At 45.4% G+C, this 27,939-nt stretch overlaps 1 protein-coding gene across 1 annotated transcript in view; it reads right to left on the reverse strand.

The window, feature by feature from the left end:
- The window catches only part of TEX11 (testis expressed 11), a 1,801,876-nt gene that overhangs the window by 141,122 nt on the left and 1,632,815 nt on the right, over nucleotides 1-27,939 (reverse strand). Inside the window, exons 20-21 of the mRNA XM_040406306.1 lie at nucleotides 15,778-15,865; nucleotides 12,579-12,713 (exon numbers count right to left, since the gene is read on the reverse strand). Of these exons, the coding sequence (XP_040262240.1) occupies nucleotides 12,579-12,713; nucleotides 15,778-15,865 (223 nt within the window). The remainder of the gene's footprint in view (nucleotides 1-12,578; nucleotides 12,714-15,777; nucleotides 15,866-27,939) is intronic.

The following is a 27,939-nucleotide window of genomic DNA, read 5'->3' on the forward strand; positions in this document are numbered from 1 at the left end:
CGCCAAGGATTGCGGGCCCTAAATCAATCAGGGTTTCCGCCAGGACCTACGGTACATTAGTGGATCCAACTCCCATTTCTCCTCCTCCGCTTCCTCCTCCACTTCCACCTCCGAATTATCCGTGTGCAGCACCAGTCAGCCATTAGTTAATAGCTGGAAGCAGTGTAGCACTGCAGTGGGGAAGCAACAGGCCGTGCTGAAGCTGATATGCTTAGGGAACAAACCGCACACTTTCGCAGAGCTGTGGCAGGGGATAAGAGACCAGACTGAGCTGTGGCTCTCTCCACTCAACCTAGAACCAGGCATGGTTGTGTCTGATAATGGCCGTAACTTGGTGGCGGCTTTGGAGCTCGGCAAGCTTACACACTTCCTATGCCTAGCCCACGTCTTAAACTTAGTGGTTTAGTGGTTTCTCAAAATCTACCCCAATTTTCCTGAGCTACTGGTGAAGGTGCACCGTTTGTGTGCACATCTCCGCAAGTCATCGACAGCTTCAGCCGGTCTGTCAACGCCGCAGCAGCGCTGGAAATTGCCAGCTCACAGGCTGTTGTGCGACGTGAGCACGCGCTGGAATTCGACGTTCCACATGTTGGCTAGGCTTTGTGAGCAGCAGAGAGCAGTAGTGGAATACCAGCTGCAACATGGTCGTTGCCTTTCCAAGTCAGCTTCCGCTATTCACAAGCAAGGAGTGGGCATTTTAAGAAACTTTGAGGAATCAACACAGATGGTGAGCGGCGATAACGTTATTATCAGCATAACCATCGCACTTCTGTGTCTTCTCAAACCCTCGCCGCTCACAATTAAGGACTATGCTTTGCACGTGGAAGAGGTGGAAATGGGGGAAGACATTACACAGGGTGATAGCCAGACCACCCTCAGTTCGTCTTCTCAGCGTGAATTGGATGATGAAGAAGAGGAGGAGGAGGAGGAGCAGGAGATGGTTGCCTCCGCTACATAGGTTAGTATCCATGGAAGTTTAATTCCATATGTTCTGCGTGGGAGGAAGAGGATGAGGAGATTGAGAGTCATCCTCCTGATGATGACAGCAAAGTCTTGCCTGTTGGTACTCTGGCACACATGGCTGACTTCATGTTAGGCTGCCTTTCCTGCGACCCGCGCGTTATACGCGTTTTAGACAACACAGATTACTGATTGTTCACCCTTCTCGACCCCCGCTACAAAGAGAACTTCTCATCTCTCAATCCTCTGGTGGAGAGGATGAGCAAAATGGTGCAGTACCAGAAGGTCCCTGTTAAAAAAATTGCTCCAAAAATGTCCATCTGACAACGCTGGCGGCAGAGTCCGTAGTTCCTTGGGCAACCGAGGAGGGGAGACAAGGGGAACACACAGCAGTTCCCACAGAGGCAGGGCAACACTCTCCAAAGCCTGGGACAGTTTCATGACACCCTGCCAGCACCCTCACCCTGATGCGTGGCCTACTGTCTTAAGAAGAGAAAAATTTTGCAAGATGGTGAAGGAGTACATAGCAGACTGTGTCAGCGTCCTCAATGATACCTCAGTGCCTTACAACTACTGGGTGTCCAAGCTGGACACGTGGCACAAACTGGCGCTCTATGTCTTGGAGGTGCTGGCCTGCCCTGCCGCCAGCGTTTTGTCTGAGCGAGTATTTACTGCTGCTGGTGGCATTATAACAGATAAGTGTATCCGCCTGTCAACTGAAAATGCTGACAGGTTGACTCTTATAAAAATGAACAAGGCCTGGATTGACCATGACGTCTCGACTCCACCAGAGGAAAGCTGATGATGAACATAAAGGCACTTTAAATGTGTTGTTTATAATGTACTGAATACACTGTATTCCCATGAACCCCTTCCACCACAAAAAAGGGTATATGGTTGCATCTTCCTTTTCTCCTCCTCCTCCTCCTCTTTCATCATATCAACATGCCTATTAGTCGCATATAATACCCTCACATATATACCCTCACCTATAATGTTTTACAGGGTCAGCTCACTTGCAGGCCCTCGCATATGTTTTACAGGGTCAGCTCACCTGCAGTCCCTCGCATATAATGTTTTACAGGGTCAGCTCACCTGCAGTCTCTCGCATATAATGTTTACAGGGTCAGCTCACCTGCAGGCCCTCGCATATAATGCTTTACAGGGTAAGCTTACCTGCAGGCCCTCACCTACAACCTTTTAGAGGGTTAGCTCACCAGCAGGCCCTTAACCATAATTTTTTTGATGGGCAGCTGAGCAGAAGACCCTCGCCCCTAATGTTTTAGAGGGTCAGCTCATCAGCAGGCCCTCACCTACAATCTTTTACAGGGTCAGCTTACTTGTAGACCCTCGCATATAATGTTTTACAGGGTCAGCTCACCTGCAGGCCCTCGCATATAATGTTTTACAGGGTCAGCTCACTTGTAGGCCCTCACCTAGAATCTTTTACAGGGTTAGCTCACCTGCAGGCCTTCGCATATAATGTTTTACAGGGTCAGCCGACCTGCAGGCCCTCACCTACAATCTTTTACAGGTTCAGCTCACCTGTAGGCCCTTGCATATAATGTTTTACAGGGTCAGCTTACCTACAGGCCCTCGCATAAAATGTTTTACAGGGTCAGCTCACCAGCAGGCCCTCAGCTTCAATATTTTACAGGGTCAGCTCACCTGCAGACTCTCACATATGTTTTACAGTGTCAGCTCACCTGCGGGCCCTCGCATATAATGTTTTAGATGGTCAGCTTACCTGCAGGCCCTGGCATATAATGTTTTACAGGGTGAGCTCACCAGCAGGCCCTCAACCATAATTTTTTAGATGGTCAGCTGAGCAGCAGACCCTAACCCCTAATGTTTTAGAGGGTCAGCTCAGAAGCAGACCCTCGCCCCTAATGTTTTAGATGGTCAGAACAGCAGGCCCTTGCTCCAAATGTTTTTGATGGTCACCAGCAGGCCATCAATCATAATTTTTAAAGGGTGTGTATGATGCTCTCCTTTATGTGTAACAAAGGGTGTATTGTAGTGCCTGTTCCTTGTAATTTTTTGCAGCCCTTTCACTTAGTGCATAGGCTTAATGAGTGTAGGAGACCCACTACCTGAACAATTGTACCACAATGTGAATGAGGCCCTCCTTTATGTGATATAAAGTTTGTATCAGAGTGCCTCTTGCTTGTAATTTTTTGCAGCACTTGCACTTTTTTATTCAAGTAAGTATACAGAAAATAATGTTTCCTAATAGAGTTGAGCGAACACCTGGATGTTCGGGTTTGAGAAGTTCGGCCGAACTTCCCGGAAATGTTCGGGTTCGGGATCCGAACCCGAACCGAACTTCGTCCCGAACCCGAACCCCATTGAAGTCAATGGGGACCCGAACTTTTGGGCACTAAAAAGGCTGTAAAACAGCCCAGGAAAGAGCTAGAGGGCTGCAAAAGGCAGCAACATGTAGGTAAATCCCCTGCAAACAAATGTGGATAGGGAAATGAATTAAAATAAAAATAAAAAAAATAAAAATGACCCAATATCAATTGGACAGAGGTCCCATAGCAGAGAATCTGGCTTCACGTCAGCAGAGAATCAGTCTCTTCATGCCATAGCAAAGAATCTGGCTTCATGTCAGCAGAGAATCAGTCTCTTCATGCCATAGCAGAGAATCTGGCTTCATGTCACCCACCACTGGAAGAGGCCACTGTCACATATTTAGGCCCAGGCACCCAGACAGAGGAGAGCGGTCCCGTAACAGAGAATCTGGCCTTATGTCAGCGCAGAATCTGTCTTCATGTCATAGCAGAGAATCAGGCTTCACGTCACCCACCACTGGAACAGGCCACTGTCACACATTTAGGCCCAGGCAGAGGAGAGAGGTCCCGTAACAGAGAATCTGGCCTTATGTCAGCACAGAATCTGTCTTCATGTCATAGCAGAGAATCAGGCTTCACATCACCCACCACTGGAACAGGCCACTGTCACACATTTAGGCCCAGGCACCCAGGCAGAGGAGAGAGGTCCCGTAACAGAGAATCTGGCCTTATGTCAGCGCAGAATCTGTCTTCATGTCATAGCAGAGAATCAGGCTTCACGTCACCCACCACTAGAACAGGCCACTGTCACACATTTAGGCCCAGGCACCCAGGCAGAGGAGAGAGGTCCCGTAACAGAGAATCTGGCCTTATGTCAGCACAGAATCTGTCTTCATGTCATAGCAGAGAATCAGGCTTCACGTCACCCACCACTGGAACAGGCCACTGTCACACATTTAGGCCCAGGCACCCAGGCAGAGGAGAGATGTCCCGTAACAGAGAATCTGGCCTTATGTCATCGCAGAATCTGTCTTCATGTCATAGCAGAGAATCAGGCTTCACGTCACCCACCACTGGAACAGGCCACTGTCACACATTTAGGCCCAGGCACCAAGGCAGAGGAGAGAGGTCCCGTAACAGAGAATCTGGCCTTATGTCATCGCAGAATCTGTCTTCATGTCATAGCAGAGAATCAGGCTTCACGTCACCCACCACTGGAACAGGCCACTGTCACACATTTAGGCCCAGGCACCCAGGCAGAGGAGAGAGGTCCCGTAACAGAGAATCTGGCCTTATGTCAGCGCAGAATCTGTCTTCATATCATAGCAGAGAATCAGGCTTCACGTCACCCACCACTGGAACAGGCCACTGTCACACATTTAGGCCCAGGCACCCAGGCAGAGGAGAGAGGTCCCGTAACAGAGAATCTGGCCTTATGTCAGCGCAGAATCTGTCTTCATGTCATAGCAGAGAATCAGGCTTCACGTCACCCACCACTGGAACAGGCCACTGTCACATATTTAGGCCCAGGCACCCAGGCAGAGGAGAGAGGTCCCGTAACAGAGAATCTGGCCTTATGTCAGCGCAGAATCTGTCTTCATGTCATAGCAGAGAATCAGGCTTCACGTCACCCACCACTGGAACAGGCCACTGTCACACATTTAGGCCCAGGCACCCAGGCAGAGGAGAGAGGTCCCGTAACAGAGAATCTGGCCTTATGTCAGCGCAGAATCTGTCTTCATGTCATAGCAGAGAATCAGGCTTCACGTCACCCACCACTGGAACAGGCCACTGTCACATATTTAGGCCCAGGCACCCAGGCAGAGGAGAGAGGTCCCGTAACAGAGAATCTGGCCTTATGTCAGCGCAGAATCTGTCTTCATGTCATAGCAGAGAATCAGGCTTCACGTCACCCACCACTGGAACAGGCCACTGTAACACATTTAGGCCCCGGCACCCAGACAGAGGAGAGGTTCATTCAACTTTGGGTTGCCCCGCAATATAATGGTAAAATGAAATTAAAAATAGTATTGAATGAGGAAGTGCCCTGGAGTAGAATAATATATTGTTAAGGGGAGGTAGTTAATATCTAATCTGCACAAGGGATGGACAGGTCCTGTGGGATCCATGCCTGGTTCATTTTTATGAACGTCAGCTTGTCCACATTGGCTGTAGACAGGCAGCTGCATCTGTCTGTAATGACGCCCCCTGCCGTGCTGAATACACGTTCAGACAAAACGCTGGCCGCCGGGCAGGCCAGCACCTCCAAGGCATAAAAGGCTAGCTCTGGCCACGCGGACAATTTGGAGACCCAGAAGTTGAATGGGGCCGAACCATTAGTCAGTACGTGGAGCGGTGTGCACAGGTACTGTTCCACCATGTTAGTGAAATGTTGCCTCCTGCTAACACGTTCCGTATCAGGTGGTGGTGCAGTTAGCTGTGGCGTGTTGACAAAACTTTTCCACATCTCTGCCATGCTAACCCTGCCCTCAGAGGAGCTGGCCGTGACACAGCTGCGTTGGCGACCTCTTGCTCTTCCTCTGCCTTCGCCTTGGGCTTCCACTGGTTCCCCTGTGACATTTGGGAATGCTCTCAGTAGCGCGTCTACCAACGTGCGCTTGTACTCGCGCATCTTCCTATCACGCTCCAGTGTAGGAAGTAAGGTGTGTCTTTGTACCGGGGATCCAGCAGGGTGGCAACCCAGTAGTCCGCACACGTTAAAATGTGGGCAACTCTGCTGTCGTTGCGCAGGCACTGCAGCATGTAGTCGCTCATGTGTGCCAGGCTGCCCAGAGGTAAGGACAAGCTGTCCTCTGTGGGAGGCGTATCGTCATCGTCCTGAGTTTCCCCCCAGCCACGCACCAGTGATGGGCCCGAGCTGCTTTGTGTGCCACACCGCTGTGAACATGCTTCATCCTCATCCTCCTCCACCTCCTCCTCATCCTCGTCCTCCTCGTCCTCCAGTAGTGGGCCCTGTCTGGCCACATTTGTACCTGGCCTCTGGTGTTGCAAAAAACCTCCCTCTGAGTCACTTCGAAGAGACTGGCCTGAAAGTGCTAAAAATGACCCCTCTTCCTCCTCTTCCTCCTGGGCCACCTCCTCTTCCATCATCGCCCTAAGTGTTTTCTCAAGGAGACATAGAAGTGGTATTGTAACGCTGATAACGGCGTCATCGCCACTGGCCATGTTGGTGGAGTACTCGAAACAACGCAACAGGGCACACAGGTCTCGCATGGAGGCCCAGTCATTGGTGGTGAAGTGTGTCTGATCCGCAGTGCGACTGACCCGTGCGTGCTGCAGCTGAAACTCCACTATGGCCTGCTGCTGCTCGCACAGTCTGTCCAGCATATGCAAGGTGGAGTTCCACCTGGTGGGTACGTCGCATATGAGGCGGTGAGCGGGAAGGCCGAAGTTACGCTGTAGCGCAGACAGGCGAGCAGCGGCAGGGTGTGAACACCGGAAACGCGAACAGACGGCCCGCACTTTATGCAGCAGCTCTGACATGTCGGGGTAGTTGCGAATGAACTTCTGCACCACCAAATTCAGCACATGGGCCAGGCAAGGGATGTGCATCAAACTGGCTAGTCCCAGAGCTGCAACGAGATTTCGCCCATTATCGCACACCACCAGGCCGGGCTTGAGGCTCACCGGCAGCAACCACTCGTCGGTCTGTTGTTCTATACCCCGCCACAACTCCTGTGCGGTGTGGGGCCTGTCCCCCAAACATATGAGTTTCAGAATGGCCTGCTGACGTTTACCCCGGGCTGTGCTGAAGTTGGTGGTGAAGGTGTGTGGCTGACTGGATGAGCAGGTGGAAGAAGAGGAGGAGGAAGCTGAGTAGGAGGAGGAGGAGACAGGAGGCAAAGAATGTTGCCCTGCGATCCTTGGCGGCGGAAGGACGTGCGCCAAACAGCTCTCCGCCTCGGGCACAGCCGCCACTACATTTACCCAGTGTGCAGTTAGGGAGATATAGCGTCCCTGGCCGTGCTTACTGGTCCACGTATCTGTGGTTAGGTGGACCTTGCCACAGATGGCGTTGCGCAGTGCACACTTGATTTTATCGGACACTTGGTTGTGCAGGGAAGGCACGGCTCTCTTGGAGAAGTAGTGGCGGCTGGGAACAACATACTGTGGGACAGCAAGTGACATGAGCTGTTTGAAGCTGTGTGTGTCCACCAGCCTAAATGACAGCATTTCATAGGCCAGTAGTTTAGAAATGCTGGCATTCAGGGCCAGGGATCGAGGGTGGCTAGGTGGGAATTTACGCTTTCTCTCAAATGTTTGTGAGATGGAGAGCTGAACGCTGCCGTGTGACATGGTTGAGATGCTTGGTGACGCAGGTGGTGGTGTTGGTGGTACATCCCATGTTTGCTGGGCGGCAGGTGCCAACGTTCCTCCAGAGGCAGAGGAAGAGGCCGAGGCGGCGGCAGCAGCAGCAGAAGAGGCCGAGGCGGCGGCAGCAGCAGAAGAGGCCGAGGCGGCAGCAGCAGAAGAGGTAGCAGGGGGAGCCTGAGTGACTTCCTTGTTTTTAAGGTGTTTACTCCACTGCAGTTCATGCTTTGCATGCAGGTGCCTGGTCATGCAGGTTGTGCTAAGGTTCAGAACGTTAATGCCTCGCTTCAGGCTCTGATGGCACAGCGTGCAAACCACTCGGGTCTTGTCGTCAGCACATTGTTTGAAGAAGTGCCATGCCAGGGAACTCCTTGAAGCTGCCTTTGGTGTGCTCGGTCCCAGATGGCGGCGGTCAGTAGCAGGCAGAGTCTCTTGGCGGCGGGTGTTCTGATTTTGCCCACTGCTCCCTCTTTTGCTACGCTGTTGGCTCGGTCTCACCACTGCCTCTTCCTCCGAACTGTGAAAGTCAGTGGCACGACCTTCATTCCATGTGGGGTCTAGGACCTCATCGTCCCCTGCATCGTCTTCCACCCAGTCTTGATCCCTGACCTCCTGTTCAGTCTGCACACTGCAGAAAGAGGCAGCAGTTGGCACCTGTGTTTCGTCATCATCAGAGACGTGCTGAGGTGGTATTCCCATGTCCTCATCATCAGGAAAAATAAGTGGTTGTGCGTTAGTGCATTCTATCTCTTCCACCCCTGGGGAAGGGCTAGGTGGATGCCCTTGGGAAACCCTGGCAGCAGAGTCTTCAAACAGCATAAGAGACTGCTGCATAACTTGAGGCTCAGACAGTTTCCCTGATATGCATGGGGGTGATGTGACAGACCGATGGGCTTGGTTTTCATGCGCCATCTGTGCGCTTTCTGCAGAAGACTGGGTGGGAGATAATGTGAACGTGCTGGATCCACTGTTAGCCACCCAATTGACTAATGCCTGTACCTGCTCAGGCCTTACCATCCTTAGAACGGCATTGGGCCCCACCAAATATCGCTGTAAATTCTGCTGGCTACTGGGACCTGAGGTAGTTGGTTCACTAGGACGTGTGGCTGTGGCAGAACGGCCACGTCCTCTCCCAGCACCAGAGGGTCCACTAACACCACCACGACCATGTCCACGTCCGCGTCCCTTATTAGATGTTTTCCTCATTGTTCCCTTTCACCACAATTTTGAGAATGGCAAATTTGGGAATAGTTTTTCAACCCAGAACAAAAAGTGTGCTTTTACGGTCACTACAAATAACTTGACCAGCTAAAACAGTACAGATTTGGTTGAATAGAAATGTGAGGCCTGTTTTTTTTTTGCGCTGTGTGACAGGTATAGGTTTAATCACAGAATTAGACTTCTATTTGCACGGTAGCGTGTGTCTTAGGTTTTTCTGAATGACACTATCAGCACCTTCAATGTAAGATATCCTTTTTGGGATAGATTTCAAGTAGGCCTCATATAGCAGAAACTAGTTATTTTGAGAATGGCAAATTTGGGAATAGTTTTTCAACCCAGAACAAAAAATGTGCTTTTACGGTCACTACAAATAACTTGACCAGCTAAAACAGTACAGATTTGGTTGAATAGAAATGTGAGGCCTGTTTTTTTTTGCGCTGTGTGACAGGTATAGGTTTAATCACAGAATCAGACTTCTATCTACACGGTAGCGTGTGTCTTAGGTTTTTCTGAATGACACTATCAGCACCTTCAATGTAAGATATCCTTTTTGGGATAGATTTCAAGTAGGCCTCAAATACCAGAAACTAGTTATTTTAAGAATGGCAAATTTGGGAATAGTTTTTCAACCCAGAAAAAAAAAATGTGCTTTTACGGTCACTACAAATAACTTGACCAGCTAAAACAGTACAGATTTGGTTGAATAGAAATGTGAGGCCTGTTTTTTTTTGCGCTGTGTGACAGGTATAGGTTTAATCACAGAATCAGACTTCAATCTGCACGGTAGCGTGTGTCTTAGGTTTTTCTGAATGACACCATCAGCACCTTCAATGTAAGATATCCTTTTTGGGATAGATTTCAAGTAGGCCTCAAATACCAGAAACTAGTTATTTTGAGAATGGCAAATTTGGGAATAGTTTTTCAACCCAGAAAAAAAAATGTGCTTTTATGGTCACTACAAATAACTTGACCAGCTAAAACAGTACAGATTTGGTTGAATAGAAATGTGAGGCCTGGTTTTTTTTGCGCTGTGTGACAGGTATAGGTTTAATCACAGAATCAGACCTCTATCTGCACGGTAGCGTGTGTCTTAGGTTTTTCTGAATGACACTATCAGCACCTTCAATGTAAGATATCCTTTTTGGGATAGATTTCAAGTAGGCCTCATATACCAGAAACTAGTTATTTTGAGAATGGCAAATTTGGAAATAGTTTTTCAACCCAGAACAAAAAGTGTGCTTTTACGGTCACTACAAATAACTTGACCAGCTAAAACAGTACAGATTTGGTTGAATAGAAATGTCAGGTCTATTTTTTAGGCGCTGGGTGACAGGCTCAACTTGCCCCTGATGTAGTATATGGCCAAAAAATAACCACACTGTTGATGGTTAAATGCACTTGGGTGACACAGGCTCAGCCTGCACCAGATGTAGTATATGGCCAAAAAATAACCAGACTGTTGATGGTTAAATGCACTTCGGTGACACAGGCTCAGCCTGCAGCGGATGTAGTATATGGCCAAAAAATAACCAGACTGTTGATGGTTAAATGCACTTCGGTGACACAGGCTCAGCCTGCAGCTGATGTAGGATATAGCACAAAATAACCACACTATTGATGGTTAAATACACTTGGTGATAGCTTGCGCTGGCGCACCACAAGTCACAAAATGGCCGCCGATCACCCCAGAAAAAAAGTGATCTAAAAACGCTCTGGGCAGCCTCAAAAAAGTGAGCAAGTCAATATTAGCACTTCAATGATCCACAGCTGCAGATCGATCACAGAATGAAGTCTTTTGGAGGAGTTAATCTGCCTAATCTCGCCCTAACGTCGCAGCTGCAACCTCTCCCTATGCTTGAATCAGCAGAGTGACGTGCAGCGCAACGTGACCCAAGCTTATATAGAGGCTGGGTCACATGCTGCACTGGCCAATCACAGCCATGCCAATAGTAGGCAAGGCTGTGAAGGCCTCTTGGGGCAAGTAGTATGACGCTTGTTGATTGGCTGCTTTGCAGCCTTTCAAAAAGCGCCAAGAAAGCGCCGAACACCGAACCCCGAACCCGGACTTTTACGAAAATGTTCGGGTTCGGGTCCGTGTCACGGACACCCCAAAATTCGGTACGAACCCGAACTATACAGTTCGGGTTCGCTCATCCCTATTTCCTAACAATTTTTTCGCTAAAATCAATTTTATCTTCGGTTTTGTGCGTATTATTGTGAGTCTGTCAAAGTGGCGTTCTACTCGGACAACATCATTCCTAGCAGCGACCTGGGAGTCCAAGATGCCTCCAGACATCCTCCCCATGCTGTTCCCAAACCATTTTGGTGGTGTTTCCATCAATTTCTGACCTTTTCGTATGAACCAGACACCCTTCCCTCTTCAGGGGGTGACTGGTTTAATGCTCGGGTTCTCCCATTGACTTCCGTTGAGCTCGGGTGCTCGGTAGAGCACCCGAGCATCCTGAGGTGTTCAACCCGAGCACTTTGGTGCTCGATCAACACTAGTCACTGGTATAAATCCAGGAGCAGCAATGAAGAAGATTTCCTAAGAAAAGAGAAATAGCATCATCCAGCTCATCATTAGCGATATCTTGGGCAAGAAAATTGTCAAACTGCATCATGTGAGTGCCATGACAGTTGGAAGAATTTGAAATGAAGTCTGTCCATCTATTCCAAAGTCAACAAGTTGGCTCATCACAAGGTCTATCAGTTCTGGTGCGATAAACACAGCAGTGGAGGCCGCTTGTATACTTCTTAATAGTGAGATCAAAGACGTCCATGCAAGCACTGTGCAACGCGCATTACACAAGTCTGGATTGGTGGTCCGAAAAAAGGTGAATAAGCCTCAACTTCAATATCGTCATAAGAAGCGCCAGCTCGAGTTTGGAAAAACATACAATGGACAGTAGAAGGTTGGAAACAGGTGATTTGGAGCAATGAGATGAAAGTCAATAGACTGGGCTCTGATGGGTGCAAATGAGTGTGGAAGAAACAAGGGAAAAGGGGGCTAACTGATCGAGAAATTGAAGGAACTTTTAATTTCGGTGGAGGAAGCCTGATGCTATGGGGTTTCTTCATATCCAAAGGCATTGGATACTTCACCAGGATTGATGGTGGTCTCAGTGCTGAGCTAAATGCGAGTATCCTACAAGACGAGTTACTTCGTACACTCGAGTACTATGGGTATGAATTGGATGACATAGTGTTCAAGCAGGCAGACTGCGGGGTGGGGGTATAATATATACATTTTACAAGGTTCTGATCCCCAGGGATCAGAACTTTTTGCCGGTTGGTCAATCCTCTGGCTAGTCTGTTCAGACTAACCAATCAGAATGGTCCCGGGCCAGTTAGCAGAGACCCCTGGCTGTGTGTAACAGCCGGGACCTCAGAGCTGTCACTATGTCTGCAGATATGGTGACAGATTGCTGTCATGATAAATCTGTACATCATGGTGGCTTAATGTAGTGCAGTCCATGACGGTGGCTTAAGAGGTTAAGCAGATTAATAAACATTTCTGCTAAAGCCTTCTGTCTAAGCTAAAACACTGATTGTATTATGCCTGAGTTTAGCCAAGAAATATCACTTTAATAGGATGCTGACTTCATCTTTGATTATCAAGGACTGCCTTTTCAAGGACCGAAAATTTAAATCGCGGACTGACCAATACATTTGATTCCCATATTTGTATCAAAATCAGGGCCCAGTCTGCCTGTTGTATTTTATGGAGAGGTAGTTGCGCATCACAGTTCCGAGAACAGCCAAGTTTCTTACATGCAATAGATTCCAATGTTTTAGTGTCCAGGATAGACAAATTCCACACTGACTCCAATACAGTCTCTAGCCCTGGATCATTTAATTTTGCTCTTACTTCGAACTCAAAAAGAAGCAAAATGATCTCAGTAGGGTCTGTGGCAAAAGTACCTGAAAAGGAAAAAATTATTTTAAAGCATTTGGTATTTATTCAATTCATAACAATTGCCGAGAAATATTTTGTGAAGCAAGGAAATTGCTGAAGTCAAGTCAATGGAGCTGAGCTGTAGTTAATAGCAGTTATGATCTATAGTGATGAGCGGGAGGTGCCATTTTCGATTTCGCGATATTTTGCGAATATTCGCATGAATATTCGTGTGTTATTCGTCGAAATCGAATATTCGCAATTATTCCAATTATCGCGAAATTATTTTTTCGCATATTGCGAAAATTTATCTTGATAGTATAAGGCAACGTTCCTATGCTAATGACTATGGCTAGGCTAATATGTGTATTTTACGAAATTTCGTAATATTGCTCTAACTTCGTCTCTTAGAATATTACGAATATTCTAAAAGACGAAGTTAGAGCAATATTAAGAACATTTGCAAAAGTCGAAATTGCGATGCGAGTAATATAACACAAAATAGTCGCATGAAGATTTAAACTTAGCACTGCTATATTCCATATTCTAGCCTAATATGGAATATAGCTGTGCTAAGTTAGCACTGCTATATTCCATATTAGGCTAGAATATGGAATATAGCTGTGCTAAGTTGAAATCTTCATGCGACTATTTCGTGTTATATTACTCGCATCGCAATTTCGACTTTTGCAAATGTTCTTAATATTGCTCTAACTTCGTCTTTTAGAATATTCGTAATATTCTAAAAGACGAAGTTAGAGCAATATTACGAAATTTCGTAAAATACACATAGATTGTATTTAAGCTAATATACTGCTATAGTAATAATTTTTAATAGTGTACATATTTTACAAAACTTAAGTTCAGAAGAGGCAAAAAAAAATTACAGGAAAAAAAAGGGATTATAGCACTATATTAGCTAAATTACAATCTATATGTGTATTTTACGAAATTTCGTAATATTGCTCTAACTTCGTCTTTTAGAATATTCGTAATATTCTAAGAGACGAAGTTAGAGCAATATTACGAAATTTCTAAAAGACGAAGTTAGAGCAATATTAAGAACATTTGAAAAAGTCGAAATTGCGATGCGACTAATATAACACGAAATATTCGCATGAAGATTTCAACTTAGCACTGCTATACTCCATATTCTAGCCTAATATGGAATATAGCAGTGCTAACTTAGCACAGCTATATTCCATATTAGGCTAGAATATGGAGTATAGCAGTGCTAAGTTGAAATCTTCATGCGAATATTTCGTGTTATATTACTCGCATCGCAATTGCGACTATTGCGAAATTTCGTAAAATACACATATAGATTAGATTGTAATTTAGCTAATATGGAATATAGCAGCAAGTTGAAAACGCCACTGACTGGAGCAGCCAGGAAGCCAGGAATCCAAAGGACAGATAAGAACAACTTTAGGGAAGTGGGAAAGAAAAAAATATAATAAAAAAAAAAAGAAAAAAAAACGAATATTCGATTTCGCGAATATATAGAATGATATTCTAAATATTCACGAAATCTCGAAATTGCGATATTCGAGAAAAAAATTCGCAATTCGAATATTCGCGCTCAACACTAATGATCTACTGAAAATGGTTGAAAAGGGCTCCCACTAAATAAAGGGGTTGGCGACTAAATATTACCAGCTGCACATGTGTTGGGAACCTTACATGCATGCAGCTAGTAATAAGCACTATTAAACCATTGGCGCACATCCAATAATGTAATATGAATAATTTATGTTTACATACAGTTCCACTCATCTGATTGCTGGCACTCCTGGAGACAGACTACTCACAAGCTAGTTCTCCTGTCCATCCCCAGTGTGAATGAATGTAGGCTGTTGATGGACCATTTTCAGAGCAAAGCGCCGGCAAACAGATGAGCAGACCTGCATGTAAACATAAATTATTCATAATAATTTTAAACGGACATCAGTGCTGATGGTTTAATAATGCCATCTGCAACCAGCTATAAATGTTTTCTATATGTCTCCCTCCCCCAAACTGCAAGTTTTAAAATGTTCTGTACACCATAGGTCGTTAAGTCAGACAATAATAACCGAGTAACACACAGCTTACTAAGCTGTACAGTACAAGTTGCCAAAACATCTCCACCTTCTCTGACATCACTCATAGTGCTCCTGCTGTTGGCTGGAGTTGCACCTCACAGACCTCCTGCTCTACCTGCCCCCTGAATTCACTTTGTACATGTTAGGCTGAGTTCACACTTTAGTTATTTGGCCAGTTATTTCCATAAGTTATTGTGAGCCAAACCAGGTGCAGGTCAAAACACAGAACAGGTGCAGATCTATCCCTTATACCTTCTCTCAGAGTAGGCTTCACTACTGGTTTTGGCTCACAATCACTGATGGAAATAACTGAAGTGTGAACTCAGCCTTTACTGTTAAATACTGAAACCTTTCCCAAGACATTCTCCTGCACATCCCAATAAGAAATACACACAGCCGTAGCCTTTTTTGCTGATTGACTGGGCCGTAATACGGACAAGAATAGGACATGTTCTATTTTTTTTGCGGTTGCCACGGAACAGACATACAGATGCGGGCAACACACTTCTTTTGAAGCCCAATTGAAGTGAATTGGTCCACATCCGACCCGCAAAAAATGCGGATCAGATGCAGAAAAAATATACGGTCATATGCATGAGCCCTAATGCTGCATTTAGCAGTGTTTGTTATTGTCTATGGTTTTAAACGCCAATAATGTACAGAACACCTTCAAAACAGGCATTTGGGGAACTAATAATCTGTGGAAGAGTGAATGGCTGTGGCATATGAAATAATCCTAGCTAGTCCATTTACTAATAACTAAAAAGAACTAATAATTTTTCCAGTGCTCATAGTCCTCAATATGTCTTCAGACTAGAAGTGTTGCAGCCGTGGTTTTCAGAAGATATCTCTATAGAACTAGATGCAACAGAATGGCATGGTTTTGAAAGCTGTTGTACAACCCTTGTAATCTGCAGAGCAGGTTTCATTGTATAGCTTTGCACAGTTACCATAAAAGGAGCATGTGAAAAATTGGCTACTGTGTTGCGACTATAAAATACTGTACCAGTAGACTGTAAGATAATCCAAACCTCTCGACACAGTTTAATATTCTCCAGTGATTTAGTTAGCAGCTGAACCTACAAAAAAATCATAATAATGTAAAGAAAAGAAAGGAAACATAATTTTAAAGCTCCACTTGCAACAAGAGTCTGGATATTATAAGTAGTTTTGTAGCTCTGCCCCTTACAGCAACAAGTTGAGCAAATCTTTTTAAAATTAAGCCGTTGATGAGGCTCCTGTACATGTTTCCGAACGTACCCATATGTTTGTCTTTAAATTTATTTTCTGTTCTGGAAAGGGATATTTGATAATTTATTTGACTCGGTGAAACCTCTTGCTACTTTTTTAATTGCTGAAGGAGGGTGGTTGGCTGTTCCAAACCTCTACTTATATCTCCTGTCTAGTCAATTGGTTTATGTATGCTAATAGTCCATTCACTGACGTGTTAACCCCTGTGTAATACTTAACTGGTCACTAATATTTCAACAAACTTTGCATCAATTAAGTACAGGCAAATATTAGAAATGTCATATATAATCGGAGAAAATATGCCTGTTTCCATCTCTAGCAGCTCATTCATCCTCACCAGTCAAAATAAGCACAGAATATTACTTTATTTTAGAATGGGGAGGAAAAGAATCTGATAAGTGGAGACAAGGTTTTTTTCTGATAAGGTATATTACAAATATTATTTTATTCATCTGTAATATTGATTTATGCAATGTTTGAGAACATTAAAAAAAAATATTATTTGGTTTCAGTACAGCTCTTTAAAATTCCTTACACAAACTGTTAGTCTACGACCTACAACAGTTCTAATAAAAACAATTTTGACATTCTGGGGGGTACTTTACAAGTCTATATTCTGACAGTAGCAGACTCATTGTTTATAATTTGGAATCACTGCAACAAAAAATGACTTCAAAGCTTAATCTACATTGTAATTTAAAGTGGCTTTATTGTTTAGTACCAAATATGCTATTCCTGACACAGGACGTAATAGTACGCCATGGCGGCAGACGACTTGCAGCAATTTGACATACTATTACGTCATGGTGATCGGGCGGGAACCGGAGCAGTTATCCAGTTCAGAAAAAAGACAACTGAGGGGAGATCTAATAACTATTTATAAATATATCAAGGCTCAGTACAGACATCCTCCCATCATCTAATTATACCCAAGACATCTAATTATACCCAAGACAGGGGGACATCCTCTGCAGTTAGAGGAAAGAAGGTTTCTACACAAACATAGAAGAGTATTCTTTACTGTAAGAGCACTGAGACTATGGAACTCTCTACTGGAATAGTTGGTATTGTTGAGTTCACTAAACGATTTCAAGAGGGACCTGGATGTATTTCTGGAGTGTAATAATATAACAGGTTATATAGTTATTAGAATTCTAGAGATGGGCCGTTGATCCAGGGAGTTATTCTGATTGGAGTCGGGAAGGAATTCCCCCCCCCCCCCCCTAAAATTAGGAAAATTGGCTTCTAACTCTTAAATTTTTAGTTTTTTTTGTCTTCCTCTGGATGGACAGATGTCTTTTTTCAGCCTTACAAGCTATGGGGCACATGTATTAAATCCCTAAGCTGGCGGTTGTTCCGCCAGTTCTAAATGCCTTCTAGCTTTATAGATGTCTTACATTTAGACCTTTTTCTATGCCTAAAACAGGCGTAGAAAATGGTAAATGAGACGGGCCTGCTGGACAATTCCCTTTTCTGCCAGCACCACACTCACTTTTTTAGACTTGGCGTGAGCGGGGAAAAGTCGCAGCTTTCGGCGCAAGTAGCTATTGCACCTGAAATACGCCTAATATATGTTACTATGTTTGTAACCTTGTATTTATAACCTTGAGTACATTGTGAAAACAACTAGGGAATTGCAATGGCATATCGGGGAACATATGAGGGACATTAACAACAAAAGGGGAAAAACCTGTTGAAGGACATGGCAATCTGGAGTGTGGGGAGGGGGGGGGGGTGGACCCCAGTGGCGTACATAGAGAAGTAAGGATCAAACCATGCCCCCCACACAATACAGAAGGGTTTCCTGCCTAAACCCCTATCAATGACCCCTGGGCCATTTTTTCCACTGCCTCACTTGCTAAAAGCTGTTCCCTTAGAGGGTAGAGTCCTGACTAAGTTTTCACCGCCAGTAGAAGAGAGGATGATCCCACCTCTTGCCCAGGGCCCCATAGCAGTCGCATGGTCTGCCGCTATGGTAGTTACACCCCTGAAGGACCCACAATGTTTGAAATCTATGGGAAGAGTGGTAGACTAGCTTCAGAAAGAGATTGAGTGGTAATTTTAACAACATTCTTTCCAAAGGGACTTAATGAACAACTGAACTATGCATGCTTTATATAAATTCACAGACTGAGTCTACTGATATCTAAATTCATTTATAGATACTGCTACTTGCCACCTACTGAGATACATATTCCTCCTTTTTGGGTCCTGCACCTTGATTCATGCCCTTTCACCTGTATTTGCTTGTGTAAATAGCTCAGTCTTACAGGTGATGAAACTAGGCCTAATTTACATACTTTTGTAGGCCAGTATATTTACAGTATTGGTCAATGGGAAGTCTTAGTTCTGTATAATAACAAAATCATGTTTTTTTAAATTGATGTGAAAGATGCTTCAAGTGACCATATAATGGTCATAGACAATTCATCAGCAAAGGAGGTGACCCTGTAACTTATGGAGCATGCACATACATCAAATGCTTATGACACTATTTAGACAGACATGCCAAAATACTTTTAACATATTGACTACTAACAAGTGCAGGGGTGGGGTGCTAGTAGACAAGTGCTAGAGCAGCTGCAGGGTTTATCTTTGGGAAGAATTGAGCTCATCAGGGCGGTCACGCTGCTTATTCTAGCACCATAAAGGTATGACCACAAGGTGTTGCTGGCCATATTTGGCCAAGCTGCAATACCCCAGAGGGACCATTGCAAAGGTCTATTTACGATTGACAGAGTTAATGCAATGTTAAATGTTGTGATTTGTTATGTATTTTCACTTAATAGCACAGCATGGACAACATCCTGCCAAATCTTGTTAGGGTGTAAGGAGATGGACTAGTTAGTGTGTGGAGGGAGTCGGAGCTACCCTAAAGACATACATGTGCTAGCTCCTGACATCTGCACAGGAAAATATTCACATCCCACAGTGGACATTGTGGAAGCGTACATTGCAAATACAGAAACCCGTAAAAAAGGTGCAGAGCATAGTCTGACCTTGGAGTGGGTTTTATTGGCATTAATGGCACCTCAAACTGACGCAGGAAGTGGAGAGCAGTGAGGACTAGACCAGTGTCAGTACAGCAGTAGCAGGGGGATCAGTGGAGGTAATAAACCATAAACAGCAACATAAAGCCCTTGCTTGTCTGGGCGCTAACTAAACCGACTCATCACCTCACCTAGGTACTTCATAAACACACGATCAGCCTCTCATCAGCCAGCAGGTCATGCAGCTTCCAGGCACTGACACTGAATGAGCATTTCAGCTCTGTATTTATCCCCACAATAATGAGCCCAGCACCTACTGTACAACTGGGTTTGCCTTGGGCTAGGGGAAAGTATTGTACTGGATCGGGGAGGGAATTGTGAGTCTCTCTACTAACCGACCCACCATTCCATAAAAATACAGGCTCATAAAACACTTTTAAGTAGAGTGCCTCAGCAAACTAAACTTTGCTGAAACAACACAGCTTTCCTGGATTCTTTTACCTCACCCATCTGAACATTCTGGGCGAAATTTATCAGCCACCATGTTACAGTAGAGTAACCTCTTCCTGCATATGGACATAACTGTATGCCCAGATTACATGTAGGTTACTACAATCGGGTGTACAGTTACGTCTAAACTGTTAATGTGTGCTGTGACACAAGAAAGTTTCACAGCTCCAAAGTCTCCAGCAGCCACAAAGGTACCAATCAGAGTGGTCCCTTGTGGGTGATCTCTCTGATTGGTTAGTCTGTACAGCCAATTACTTTCAGTTAATACCTGCTTGCTGCCTCCGATGCCCCCCTACTGCCTCCGATCTTCCACTGCTGCCTGCGATGTGCCCCACACTGCCACGTACTCCTGTACGGAGCTCTCTCTCCCATTGGGCCTCCATGATTCATTCGCAGGGTCCAAATGGTTGTCATGGCAGCTATAAGCTTTACAAAGGTCTCCAGGCTTACCAGGTACCAAAGCCTGTGAGGCCCTCCCAGAGGCAGGGTCTGATCGAGCCAAATGTCAGTGTAAAACTGACATTACAATACACACTGCAATAGATGAATATTGCAGTGTATTCTACCAGACATCAGACTACTGGTGGGACTGGTAAAAAAAATAATTGTGTAAAATTATAAAAAATTCCAATAAATAAAACAAAAAAGCCTTTTCAAATATCCGCTCATTTATAATTGATTAAAAAATTTACAAAATTAAATAAACGTCACATAATTTATATCACCATGTCCATAACAACCTGATCTATATAAGGATCATGTTAGTTATCCCTCACTGTGAATGCTGCAAAAAATAAATATAAAATATGAAATAACATTGACGGAATTGCAGTTTTTTTAACCTCCCAAAAAATGGTATGAAAAGCGATCAAAAAGTCATAAATACCCCAAAATGGTACCAATAAAAACCATATTCTGTCCCGCAAAAAACAAGCCCCCATACACCTACTTTAACAGAAAAATAAAGTTATAGGTCTTCGATATGGCAATGCAAAAAAAAAGTTTTTAATCAAGATTTTATGATACAAAAGAAGTAAACATGAAGAAAAAATATATTGCCATAATCGTATCAACCCTCAGAAAAACGTTACATCAAATGTACTGCATGGAGAACCCCCAAAAAATCCTCACCTCCAAAGAAAATAAAACTACAGTCCATCCTGCAAAAAAAAAGCCCACACACAGCTACATATAACACCAATATAAGAGCACTGGCCCTAAAGTAATAGCTGTGAGGTAGCTATAAAGCAGATAACCCCTAAAAATACACTACACAGCAATTGACAATAGAAAAACGTTTATTGTACAATTACCAAATATAATAAAATACATACATAGATGGCTTATACAGACACAGGACAAAACACAGACTACATATCCTTTGTCAATAAATAGTTGCAGATAATCCCAAACACTCCCAAACTAACAGCAAGAGAAAATCTCACTAGACAAATATATAAAGTAAATGATAAATAAATGATCCAGTCCCATATCAAAAGAAAGTGACGAGTGCCACATTAATGCGCAAATAAAGGGGTTTAACCCAGAGTGTACTGTCTTCTCTTCACTAACTATTGCATAGTTTGTTAATGTGTGTGTTCATATGTGTGCCTTCAGCACCATCCAGTGACCTTTAGCTGTAAGTGCATCTTCTGCCTTGTTAAACTATGCATATTCATTAGGTCACCTGACTTCCTCCTCACAGTGCTTTCTGGGAAAGAGACAGGCACCTTCTTCCTTTTTCCCTTCATCTCATGGAAGGAGCAGCTGCACATTGTGTGTCTCTTACTAAAGCATCGTCGGTAAGGGATTAATTAATGTTTTTGTATAGGTTTTGTGTACTTTGTGCTGTATATTCAGTTCTTGTATGTTCATTTTCTAATAGTTTACCTCATCTACTGCCGGTTAATAAAACCACAGATTACAGAAAGAAGTCTCATCTTATTAACTAGTAGAATGGTGATATCTGCCTGTTGAACTACATTGTCACGAGGGTGACAAGAGCCACGCCTGACTCTGTTATACCCGGGGTCAGGAAGTCGCAGCGGGTGGCTGCGCGCTTTATGTATAAAGATAGGGCTGATTCTTAATGGTAGCTTTCTGGGTTTGCCTTGCAACCCTTTTTTGCTCACTCAGGGATCCGTAGCTCCTTCTTCTCAGCTGTTTCTTGTCCAGCAATCCCAACCTCCTTATATTCCCCTCTCCCACTTCTCTGGTTGCCAGATATAGAGCTTCCTGCCTGGAATTCTATACTGACCCACTGGAGCTGTGTAGCTGTGTTCCCTGGTTGTTGTTCCAGAACGTTACCCTCCGGATCCCTGTTGGACTTATGTTGTCTGCTGTTGTCGTCCACCTGGGATTTTATGTTTTGTCTGTGTTGTCTGTCCTCTCCTTGGTGTTTTCCTTTTAGTGTCAGTGGTGCGGACTAGTGTTCCCACCGCCCCGTTCACTACGTAGGGCTCATCTTAGGGAAAGCTAGGGTTTAGGCTTGTGATCGGCGTACGGGTGAGGAACCCGTCTAGGGATGTCAGGGCAGTCAGGTGCCAGCCTCAAGGTGAGTCAGGGGTCACCACCTTTCCCTCTCCCTTGGACAGGGCCTTCCCATTTCCCTCCCTTTGCGTACGCCGGTCATGACATTATATCTCGCCCTTATTTTTGTGTAGGTAGAAAAAAAAAATATAATAATTAACTTTTTCTTTCTGCCTATCTAAAATCCAGCATGGATCCTATTGCTGCTTTGACAAGACAACTTCAAGGCCTGTCTATGGAGGTGGCAGGATTGAAGGCGTCGGTCCTGCAGCAATTGCAGCAGACCGCAAGCCCAGCGGTTGCTATAGGTAACCAGGTTGCTGCGGAACCCAAGGTTGTTCTTCCTGACAGATTTTCTGGGGGAAGGGACAAATTTGTGACATTCCGTGAGGCCTGTAAGTTATATTTTAAGCTGCGACCGCACTCCTCTGGTAATGAGGAACAGCGGGTGGGGATTGTTACTTCCCTGCTTCAGGGGGACCCGCAATCCTGGGCGCTCTCTTTACCCACTGATTCCCAGGCTCTCCGGTCAGTGGATGAGTTTTTTGGGGCCTTGGGTCTCATATATGATGACCCTGACCGAGTCGCCCTGGCTTAGTCGAAATTACGGAGACTCAGACAGGGAGAGCGGCCAGCAGAGGAGTATTGCTCAGAGTTTTGTAGGTGGGCTACGAATACCCAGTGGAACGACCCGGCTCTCAGGAGTCAGTTCTGCTCTGGGTTATCCGAAAGGGTTAAGAATGCGCTTGCGCTGTATGAGACCCCCTTTTCCCTTGATGCTGTTATGTCCCTTTCTATCAGAATAGATAGACGTCTTAGGGACAGATTGAAAAATCCTGAGCAAATGGTAACCCCTCCGAAGCAGCAGTTAGTCTGTACGGACCTAGAAGAGCCTATGCAGCTAGGAGGTACTACTAGTCAGGTCCCTCCTCCTGAGGCTCGCCGTAGACAGGGGGTTTGTTTTTTCTGTGGGGGGAGGGGTCATTTCATTAATGTCTGTCCTTTCTTTCTAAAAAACAAAAGACCATCGGAACTACTAACCCCAGGCTATGTGGAGGATGTCAGCCGGGGGGTATACGTTTCCTCCATTCGTACATCACAATTTGTGTTGCCAGCAGCTGTTGTTTCTGGTGTTAAGAAGGAGACTATTTCTTTCTTTCTAGACAGTGGAGCAGGGGTAAATTTGATAGATCCCCATTTTGCCCGCACTATGGTTTTGTCTCTCTGTACGCTACAGAGACCTATTCCCATATTCGCTATTGATTCTGCTCCTCTGTCTCAGAGAAACCTCACTCACATTGTCCATAACTTACACCTTCGGGTAGGGGACCACCATAACGAGTGTCTTTCATGTTATGTTCTGGAGAGGCTTCCCACTCCTGTGGTATTGGGTCTTCCCTGGTTGGTAGCGCACAATCCAGTGGTGGATTGGCAGGCCAGGGAGATATTGGAGTGGAGTGAGCATTGCAGACAAAATTGCTTAAATAGCAATTGCTTAGTTGCTTCCATAGCTACTCTACCTACATTTGTCTCGGACTTTGAGGACGTTTTTTCTGAAAAGTGTTGCCAGAAGTTACCACCTCACCGTCCTTATGATTGCCCGGTTAACCTTATTCCCGGTGCAAAATTACCCAAGACCAGGTTATATAATCTTTCGGGTCCCGAGAGACAAGCCATGAAAGATTATATATCCGAGAGCTTGGCTAAGGGACACATCAGACCCTCTTCTTCACCCGTGGCTGCAGGGTTTTTCTTCGTTAAAAAGAAATATGGGGGCCTGCGTCCTTGCCTAGATTTCCGTGAACTAAACCGGATACCCATACCCTCTTCCTCTCATTCCTGACCTGTTCAATCAGATTGCGGGTGCTAGGTGGTTCTCCAAACTTGATCTTAGGGGGGCCTACAATCTGATTCGTATCAAGGAAGGGGATGAGTGGAAGACAGCTTTTAACACCCCTGAGGGGCATTATGAAAATCTAGTCATGCCTTTCGGTCTGACCAATGCTCCTGCTGTCTTCCAACATTTCGTTAATGACATTTTTTGTCATATTATAAGCAGGTTTGTGGTGATATACCTAGATGATATTTTTATTTATTCGTCTGATCTGAAAACACATGAGGTGCATGTCAGACAGGTACTGCAGATCCTACGGACGAATAAATTATATGTGAAAATTGAAAAGTGTGTCTTCGCCGTTCAGGAAATACAGTTCCTAGGTTATTTATTATCTGCTTCAGGTTTCCGTATGGATCCTGGGAAGGTCCAGGCAATTTTAGATTGGGATCTTCCTGAGAACCTCAAAGCATTGCAACGGTTTTTGGGCTTCGCAAATTTCTATAGAAAGTTCATTAAAAATTATTCGGTGATTGTCAAACCCCTTACTGACATGACTAGGAAGGGGACTGATTTTTCTAAATGGTCTGACGCCGCTAAAACTGCTTTCTCCTCTCTAAAAGAGAGGTTTACCTCGGCACCTGTACTAATCCAACCTGATGTCTCCCAGCCTTTTATTGTTGAAGTACATGCGTCAGAGGTGGGAGTGGGGGCTGTACTGTCTCAGGGTCCGTCTCCTGGCAAATGGCGTCCTTGTGCTTTCTTTTCTAAAAAACTATCTGCAGCGGAGAAGAACTATGATATTGGCAATAGGGAACTATTGGCTATTAAACTAGCGTTTGAAGAATGGCGTCACTTTTTAGAGGGGGCAGTCCACTCCGTCACGGTGATTACAGACCACAAAAACCTTCTGTATCTCGAATCAGCTAAGCGTCTCACCCCTAGACAAGCTAGGTGGTCGCTATTTTTTACCAGGTTTAACTTTTTTATTACCTATCGTCCTGGGGCAAAAAATACTAAGGCAGATGCATTATCTCGTAGTTTCCCTGGAGGGGGTAATGTGAGTGATCCGGTACCCATTCTACAAAGAGGAGTGGTTGTCTCTGCTGTACACTCTGTTCTGGAGGGGAAGGTGTTAGAGGCCCAGGGGGACGCCCCGGTCTCTTGCCCCTCAGAGAAATTGTTTGTACCGTTAAAACTGCGTCTCGAATTATTAAAGGAACATCATAATTCGGCACTTGCTGGGCACCCGGGTAGTAAAGCAACCTTGGAGCTATTGTCTTGTCATTTTTGGTGGCCAAGGTTGCGTCAGGATGTAATGGATTTTGTGTCTACTTGTTCTACTTGTGCACGCGCGAAAGTCTCTCATACACGTCCTGCAGGGTCTTTATTGCCACTTGTCATTCCTAATAGGCCATGGACACATCTGTCAATGGATTTTATCACTGACTTACCTTTGTCTGCGGGTAAAACAGTTATCTTGGTAGTAGTAGACAGGTTTAGTAAAATGGTACACTTCATTGTGTTACCCGCACTACCTAATGCTAAGACTCTTGCTCAGGTATTCATCAGTGAAATCGTGAAGCTTCACGGGGTCCCTTCCGATGTTGTTTCGGATCGGGGAACTCAGTTTATTTCTAAGTTTTGGAAAGCTTTTTGTTCCCGTTTGGGGGTACACTTGTCTTTTTCCTCGGCTTTCCATCCTCAGTCGAATGGACAGACTGAGCGTACCAACCAAAACCTTGAGACATATCTAAGATGTTTTGTGTCTGAGAACCAGGAGGTGTGGTCATCATATTTACCGTTAGCCGAGTTGGCCATAAATAATCGCCGTCAGGAATCCACTGGCAAGTCACCATTTCTTGGTGCATATGGTTTTCATCCCCAATTCTGTACTTTCAAAGAGGGGGGGGTCTTCTGGGGTTCCTGAAGAGGAACAGTTTTCGTCATCTCTTTCATCTGTATGGCAGAAGGTGCAAGCTAACTTGAAAAATATGGGAGGTAAATATAAATGCATGGCTGATAAGAGACGGTTGCCAGGTCCGGACCTAGGAGTGAATGACTATGTGTGGTTGTCTACTAGGAATATTAAATTAAAGGTTCCCTCTTGGAAACTGGGTCCTAGGTTCATTGGCCCTTACAAAATAGTAGCCATCATTAACCCTGTGGCTTTTCGCCTGGAGCTACCTCAGACTTTTAAAATCCATAAGTTCCGTCGTTACTCAAGAAGTATGTTCCACCTCTAGAACCATCACCGCTGCCGCCCCCTCCTGTTGTTGTGGATGGTAATCTAGAGTTTCAAATATCCAAAATTGTTGATTCTCGTCGGGTCCGCCGCTCTCTTCAATATCTGGTGCATTGGAGGGGTTACGGTCCCAAGGAAAGAATGTGGGTTCCAGCGTCTGAGGTAAACGCCGACAGGTTAGTTCGGGCTTTTCATGCCTCTCATCCTGAGAGACCTAGTCCTGAGTGTCCGGAGGCCCGTCGTAGAGAGGGGGGTACTGTCACGAGGGTGTCAAGAGCCACGCCTGACTCTGTTATACCCGGGGTCAGGAAGTCGCAGCGGGTGGCTGCGCGCTCTATGTATAACGATAGGGCTGATTCTTAATGGTAGCTTTCTGGGTTTGCCTTGCAACCCTTTTTTGCTCACTCAGGGATCCGTAGCTCCTTCTCCTCAGCTGTTTCTTGTCCAGCAATCCCAACCTCCTTATATTCCCCTCTCCCACTTCTCTGGTTGCCAGATATAGAGCTTCCTGCCTGGAATTCTATACTGACCCACTGGAGCTGTGTAGCTGTGTTCCCTGGTTGTTGTTCCAGAACGTTACCCTCCGGATCCCTGTTGGACTTATGTTGTCTGCTGTTGTCGTCCACCTGGGATTTTATGTTCTGTCTGTGTTGTCTGTCCTCTCCTTGGTGTTTTCCTTTTAGTGTCAGTGGTGCGGACTAGTGTTCCCACCGCCCCGTTCACTACGTAGGGCTCATCTTAGGGAAAGCCAGGGTTTAGGCACGTGATCGGCGTACGGGTGAGGAACCCATCTAGGGACGTCAGGGCAGTCAGGTGCCAGCCTCAAGGTGAGTCAGGGGTCACCACCTTTCCCTCTCCCTTGGACAGGGCCTTCCCATTTCCCTCTCTTTGCGTACGCTGGTCATGACATACTTATAGACCCCGGGAGTACATGTTGTGAGAACAGGACAGTAAACGACGACTTCTAGCGAGAGAGACGCACCTGACTACACAGAAATCTGTTATGGTCCACGCAATATCTGCAAACGGACACCACAGCGACTTCTATACAGTGCAGTGCTGCAAGGGGATACTGTGACCGCTCTCTAAACACAGCGACCGGCATTCCACAGCACAGTAGTCTCCGATCAGTTAAGTGTCTTCACCAACACCATGTCGCATAGCACAGTATCAAGCTACAAGACAAGATCAGAGAAGGATGGCTCCGCCAGGTCGTCTTCCGTTAGCAATGCAGCTGCCATGCCCACGCAAAGGCAGAAGCTGCCAAGGTCAAAGCAGCCTTTGCCAAACAAGAAATGAAGATGAAAGAAGAAAAGGCACAGCTAGAGGCTGAGAAAGCAAAGCAACAGGCTTCAATAGACATGCAAAAGGTCCTCTTAGATGCAAAGCTAGAGAAACTCGCTGTAGAGAAAGAAACGGCACCCGGCATAGCTGAAGCAGAGTTCTTGGAAGCAATGGAATACCCAAAAACCGGAAGTCACCGTAGTGTGCTTAGCCCAGAACTCGGCCAGCAACATCCTGTACGACGCACTTCAGAGTACGTCCGTCAACACTCCAGACCAAACAGCAATGCTGATCCATTCCCTGGAACCGAAGATGTCACCTATGCCACAGAGGAATCATACCGTCCAAAAGAAAGAGTCACACTCGGAACCCAGTCCTTCAAACAAGAGAGCACAGAGCCACGTAACAAAACTCCAGCTAACTTCTCTGCACACCAAGGAAGCCAGCTTCCAGTCCAGCCTGCAGAGCCACCTTATCCTACAAGACGGCATGACTTGGACTGGCCTAAGT

This window comes from Bufo bufo, chromosome 8, assembly GCF_905171765.1.
Source record: "Bufo bufo chromosome 8, aBufBuf1.1, whole genome shotgun sequence".
Lineage (NCBI taxonomy): Eukaryota > Metazoa > Chordata > Amphibia > Anura > Bufonidae > Bufo > Bufo bufo.